Here is a 6,874-nt window from a genome sequence, read left to right as displayed (position 1 = left end):
ATACCGTTTTCCTTAATGAGAGGTGCCGCAAAATTAGGACGGGCAAACCAACGTCAAAAGTTATTAGGCCTCATTTTAGACTCGGTGTGTGCTTGGCTGCTCTTTGAATTTAACCGTCTTATTCTGACCAACCCTTTCCTCTGCATTTTAAAATGCTTCCCGTACAAGGGACCATTGAAGGTGTGAAGAATAGTTGTGACGCTTGTTGCAGTTTAGAGCTTTCAACAGCATAGCTTATCAAGTGGAAAGGGGTACATTCACTCCACCCTTCCTGAAAATTAAATTAAAATGTACAAGACCAAAACACAGGCACTTTCCAAGAAGACCAAAACAAAAAACAAAAACGAAACCAAAACTTTTTGACTTATTCGATAGTGATAGACGAGAGCCCGGCGGCTTTCGGGAGCTCCTCTTGGCTGGCCTCGGCGCTTGAGAGGGTTTTCGGTTGCTCCGGCAGGTCTTCCTCCTTTTCTAGCAGCCCACCCAGAGGCCCCAACGGGAAAGTGCTTTCACAATTCTGGGTCGACGAGACCTGCGAAATAACCGGCATTTGGACCGAAGAGCTGCTTTCAAATCCATGCTCTCCTAGCTCGTACTGGCCAAGAGTCTCTTCATGTTCTTGGTTTAAGTAGTCTGGTACTAGGAAGTCACTGGAAAGGGGGCAAAAGGTTGGGAAGAGGTTATTTGGTCAGCAAGAGACAGGTTGACGCTAACTGCAGCATTACAGCTAAGCGAAGGGTATCTACTTTGCCGAGAAATGAGAACTGCCTGAGTTAAACAGAAGCACAATCTAGCAATCTGATGCCTGTTCGATTTACACGGTAGATATATGAACGACTTTAAAGCTTCTGGGCCAACCAACCAAAAGCCTCCGTCACAAAAGAATAAATTTAAGGTTGGGTGGCAATTGAACACAAAGCTGGTAAAATTTAAAGCAGGCAAAGAAAAGCGTCTGCAGGGAACTTTTCTACGATTGGCAGGTCTTTCAGTTCTACTGAGCCCAGTCCAGGTAAAATGAAGCAGTTTTGAGGTTCTGCTTTCAAAGGACCCAACATCTACGAAGGTCAATGTTGGTTGGGCTCTTTCTTTCTAAAAGTGGTCTAACTACCTGTTTCAGCTTAGCTGCCTCTCATTCTCCTCCACCAAGGATTTAAGGATAAGTAAGGCTTTTCATGCCGTACTCTGGCTGCTTCATTGCTTTTGAATGTAGTTATTATACAGCAATTGTGAAAAGAAAAGCAAGGAAAGAAGATTATTGCCAGGAAAGCTCTTATTTTTTTTTCCACCTTGGACAGGAAAATAAGTATTAATGCAAAGCAATTGAAAAGCAGCTTACTTTTTTGATTACTCGAAATCCGTATCTATACTGACAGATAAATGTTATATTTCAAAACACTGACACAAGGCAGGGCCACGACTGCAACATGGTATTCTCTAAATGTGCTGGGCTCCTTAAGTTTCCGACCAACTGGCCTTAACCCAAGTTGGGTGTAGATTGTACAAAATGGGAATCCAGCACATCTTGAAGGTGCCATGCTGGACAAGACTTGAGTACCGCCTGGGACCGTGATAAACCTGGCGACCTGACAGAAAAAGATACTACAGGTTGCCGTGAAATAGAACAGGTAGTCCTTGACTTACAATCACATTTGGGACCAGAATTTCCTTTGCTAAGCAAGTCACACCAGATTTTATGACTCTTTTTTGGGTTTGTTAAGCAAATCATTGCAGCTGTTAAGTGATTCACACGGTCGTTAAGCAAATCTGGCTTTCCCCATTGACTTTGCTTGTCAGAAGTCAATTGGGAAGGTTGCAAATGTTGGTCACGTGACCCCAGGACCCTTGTAAATACATGCTGAATGTCAAGCGCCCAAATTTTTGACCATGTAGCCCTGGGGATGCTGCAACGGTCCTAAGTACGAGGACCAATTGTAAGTCACTTTTATCAATGCTGTTGTAACTGGTCGCGAAACGAATGGTCGTAAGCCGAGGACTACTCATATAAAAGAGGGGTTAGGAAAAAATAAAGTTGCCCTAACAGTTTTCTTTTTCTTTTGGTGCACCTCACCTGCTCTGGAAGTAGTTTGCTAGCTCTGACGCTTCATGGTTCAGACTCCTCAGATGAACGATTAAATTTCCAGAGTTGGTGAACATGGCGCCACATGTTTTGCACTCGTAAATCCGAGGCTTGCGGATAATGTGCCGGGAAACCCGCATGTGGTGTTTATATTCCCCGAAGGAAGTGAAAGTGGCACTACATATCTGGCACCGGAAACAGCGTTTACCTTCGTGCTTCAGGCGATGCATCTTAAGCGAGTAAGCCCGGGTGAACTTTTTCCCACAGCGGTCGCACTGAAATGGTTTAATGCCTGGGGAAAGAATAAGCGGAAAATCTTCACCACGGAACAGCATCGGGAATAAAATTCCAGCCCCTCCTAATGGCAACGCGTCGGCCTATTTACACCGAGGCTGTGTAAACTTCTAAAAACAAGAGGACAATTCGGTCAAGATTTTCGAGCACTGGATGCCCTTTCCCCAAAACTAAGTATTTAAATCTTTGAACTGAATATCGAGTAAGATAATAAGACCGTTCCCTTATTACATTTCTGAAGAGCTGTGAAAGCACATCTGTTCAGGGGCAGGAACGAATGAAAACATGTTATGCCCAGCAGTGGTGCATCATATTGGTTGTAATTTCTGGTTTAATGGATTTTATTAATTTTATTCCAGCTTGGGTCAGGGGGGTGTAAACCACTCAGAGTTGTCATAAATGGAGCGCCGTATCAAGCAAAGTCAAGAAATACACTAAGAGGTTGTTAATAAAAGGATGTAGTATAAATCTGAGGATCATACAAAGGCCTGCTAGGGGAGATATGGGATATATATCTGCAACAATTATTAACTTTTCTGGGTTAAAAACATATCCCCCGTTATCTTTTTTAAAAAGGAGAAAATCTTACATTTATGTAAAACATCCTTCTTATATTGCAGGAAACCAGGATTCAAGGATTCAACAGAATAAGAGAGATACATAAAGACTAAAACCAGGTCTGATGCATTTGTTACCGTGTTTTTATTTCTAGAAAAAAACTCATGTGAAGCATTCTGCTTTCCAGTCTAAATTCTCAGGCTTCCAGAAATCAAAGCGGATGTCTCCTTCCATTTAATTGCATTCTTGCAGTAAGAGCTATTAACAGCCATACATTGCTTCAAAACATTCAGGTCGTCTTCGTTTAGCAACCACAACTGGGACTGGCAACCCGGTCGTTAAGCAAAGGGATCTCTAAGTGAAAGTGCAACTGTACTTACAATCTGACTTCACAGAACTGGGAAGCTGTACCTGTGAACTGTCACTGAATGAGGCAGTTGCTAACTGAGGACTCCCTCTATAGCAGGCATGTCAAACTGCTGGCCCGCGGGTTGGGTGCGTCACGCCGAAACTGCGTCCACCCCATTGCCGGCAATGGGGGAAAAGTCACGTGACGTTGCGCGACGTCACGTGAGTTTGACATGCCTGCTCTATAGGCTCTTGTTCAAATTAAACCTTTGGGAAGTGGACCCACCACATATCCTTACCTGAGTGGATGAGCATGTGTTGTTTTAAGTTCTGAATGCGGGTGAATCGAACCCCACAAGTTGGACATTGAAAAGGTCTGTCAGGACCATTTGGGCTAGGTCTCTCTGTACTACTGGTTGTAGGAGCAATATAGAGCTGGTAAGGGTATTGGACATTCTCCAGTCTGAAGAAGCAAATAGTAACTCTTTTAGTAGCAGATCAAGAGGAAAAAGATCAAGTGTACAAAATACAACACAAATGCATTTCAAAAAGACAATGATGATGATGTTAGGATCAAAGACAAAGAATTGGAGATCACAAAGTATCAAGATCTGAAAAATGCAGCTGAAAGATTATGGTGGCAGTGGCGGTTCCAGGGGTTACTGGTACACTTGATGCCGTACCATGAAATCTTGGATGGCACTTAGAAAATCTGAGCATTGACAAATTTTCCATCTATCAGTTGCAAAAGGCAACACTGCTTGGACCCACACACTACACCGATACATATGACGTCCTAGGTTCTTGGGAAAAACTTAATGTGTTTGAAGCCAACATCAATTAAAGAACTGGCAGTTGTGACTTCTTGTTGTGAAGAGGTAACAGTACAACAAAAACTAAGTCTACTAAACTATATTAAATGACTGAATTCCGAATGACTGAAAAAGGTAATTTTAAACAAAGTCTTGAGGAAAGAGATGGACCAGGGTACGAAAATAAAGAGTTGCAATTAAAATACCATCACAGTGAACCTGGTATAAAATACTGGTTACAATAATAATTTCAACAGCTGATACTTGAATAATATTAAACTGGTGTACATTTGGAAAGGTCAGAAATCTTTTGTGGGCACATAATGTTATATAGTCATACCTATTTCAGGAAATGCTTTTTAAACAATCCAGGTGCTGCATAAGTGTGTTAGGCTTTTAATTTTGCTTTTTTTAAAAGCCACTTATTGGCCACATCAAAGTTTTTAATATGTTAAACTTCTTCCACCTCTGAATCTTTTTGATAGATATTCGCTCCTATTTTTAAAAAGTAGGAATCTACTTGATTGAAAGTATCTCCCTAATGTGGACTACATAAATGCCCAGATTTATTCTGTTCTGCTAATCCCCACTTTAATCACTCTGCAACTATATATTTGTTCTATTGCCAGCCAACGTATCCACATGGTGTATGCACAAAAAACGAACATGAAAAGGAAGTTAGGTTGTGAGGTGCTTGATGCTCTCTGAACTTAGTTGTTTTCTTCGATGCCTGCAAGAAAACAACAAAATCAGAGCCCATCAAAGACCCGACAGTTCAACCCTACAAATATTCTTTTCTGTTGGAAGTTAGGTTGTCAGAAACAGTAACTGATTCAAAGTGACCTAGGAAACTCGGTCTAAGTAGTATCACAGCTTGAAAATTCCTTGTTCTGCTTAGGAATGTAAAATGTAAAAAAAAAAATAGCCTGGTGACAGGCAGCGTGGATACTGAACTTTGGAATGTGTGTTCATGAACCTCATATCTTTTATCTCATGACTGGCTACTGGCTCTGGATTCCACTTGTTTAGAAAACCGTGCATTTTCCCAGGGTTGAAGGAGATCCGTCATGTTTGTCACCATCTTAGATGACTCAATACAGCAATCTAGCTACAAAGATCTAGTTCAGGTATTATACATCACTTTCCTCCAGCCTGACACACTGTCCCTATGTCATGGGATTGCAACTCTTGGTAGTACGGTCAACTACTCTACTGGCTTGAAATTCTAGGAACCCTAACAAAGACAAAATGAAGAAGATTGTTCTGCAGAATGTTTTGTGTACTATATTTATACGTACCGGTCATCATCTTCCACATGGATATTCCCACCAGAAGTACTCTGGAGTGATGGTAATCCTTCAGTGACACCTTCATCTATTGAACCTAGGGGCAGTTAAACAAATCATACACATTAAGTTACAGTTTAATCAGAACCATAGCAATGTCTTTTCACATCCTCCTCACAACTCTTTCACGGACCACAAGATATCTTGCTGCCATATTTAAGAATTCTGTTATCACCTAATAGGATAATGATGTAAACCAATCTGCATAAATTATAAAGAGCAAATTTTAATAAATTTGGCCTATTTGGATTCAGGAGATTTTTCAATTGGAAAAAAGGCTTAGATACACATTAAGTGGAGGCAGGACTGTGATTACAAAGCTAGTTTATTGTTTAAACAATGGCCCTGGAAGGACGTAAAACAGGCTAAACACTACAACGCACAGAGGCAGAAACAAATAACTGTAAAGCTCACGTTCCTCCTCATAACATTTCCCCAGTATTGATGCCAGATTTGTGTTGCTTATTATTTCAGTACACCCCAAAGAGCCCTAACTGAAGCAGAGTCTGCCTAAAGCAAAATTAATGGAAAACACAAGGATTTGTTGTCAGTTAAGATCTGCAGCATTCATTAGTATTGTGTTTCCACTCATCTGTACTGAAGCCATTTCAAAACTGTATCAAAAAAGATGCAGGAGGAAGATTTGTTAAGGGTGGTTAGATTATTAGAGAAACTGTAAGCTCTTCAAGACTCCCTTAATATAGTACAGCATAAGAGGCCTTTTACTGTCATGTCCTTTACTGGAAACCATATTCCAAAGCAGATTATTATTTTGGATTCTGAGTGTGTGATATCTTAAACCTGTCTAGGAGAGAGAGCTCTGCTGCTATTTCTAAGGAATCAGGACTTGAGTGATTTGTTATTAACTCATGGCTACAAACAGAACTATAAGTCCCACATAATTCACTGGAATTTATTTCTGAGTCACTATGATCACGATCAGTATTAGGCTACTTATATTGTCTGGAATTGCTAAAATAACTTGTGTTTAAAGATTGAAAGCTGTTGTGACCTGAATATGAAAAACCATTAGAGCTGGTAAGATTGTTTTAATGTTTGACATCTACAAAAAGAAACTTGCATCAATTTAAGGCACTGACTTCTGTTTAACTGTAATATGCTGTTGTTCTCCATCAATATCTTACTGCTTTAGAAAACAGTGAGGGAAAGAAAGGCCCATTGTTTAATAATGAGACAAATGTCTCCTAAACATGATTGTGGGTTCCAGTTCCAGGCGCCTTCATTTAAAGGATTCTTAAAAGCACACAATTGGAAGGATCTTTGTGCCAGACCCTGGGAAGCTACTGCTGGTTACAGCAGACCATATTAGATTTTTTAAAAAGAAAAGGCTTCCTTGAGCCAAACCTGAATCCTGATCACTACATAGTCAAGACCATTTAATTTCTGTTACCAACAATACTTTCCTCCATGATTTTTTT

The 6,874-nt window shown here is 40.5% G+C and overlaps 1 protein-coding gene across 1 annotated transcript in view; it reads right to left on the bottom strand.

Annotated features, from left to right (window-relative positions):
* Positions 1-364: 364 nt before the first annotated feature.
* The window catches only part of ZBTB44 (zinc finger and BTB domain containing 44), an 11,379-nt gene continuing 4,869 nt past the window's right edge, over positions 365-6,874 (bottom strand). The window contains exons 2-5 of the mRNA XM_015818041.1: positions 5,388-5,472; positions 3,577-3,740; positions 2,069-2,369; positions 365-650 (exon numbers count right to left, since the gene is read on the bottom strand). Coding sequence (XP_015673527.1) covers positions 365-650; positions 2,069-2,369; positions 3,577-3,740; positions 5,388-5,472 — 836 coding nt within the window. The remainder of the gene's footprint in view (positions 651-2,068; positions 2,370-3,576; positions 3,741-5,387; positions 5,473-6,874) is intronic.

Source organism: Protobothrops mucrosquamatus, unplaced genomic scaffold (genome assembly GCF_001527695.2).
Source record: "Protobothrops mucrosquamatus isolate PMUCROS unplaced genomic scaffold, P.Mucros_1.0 scaffold668, whole genome shotgun sequence".
Classification (NCBI taxonomy): domain Eukaryota; kingdom Metazoa; phylum Chordata; class Lepidosauria; order Squamata; family Viperidae; genus Protobothrops; species Protobothrops mucrosquamatus.
This window is presented reverse-complemented; position numbering and strand designations above follow the sequence as displayed.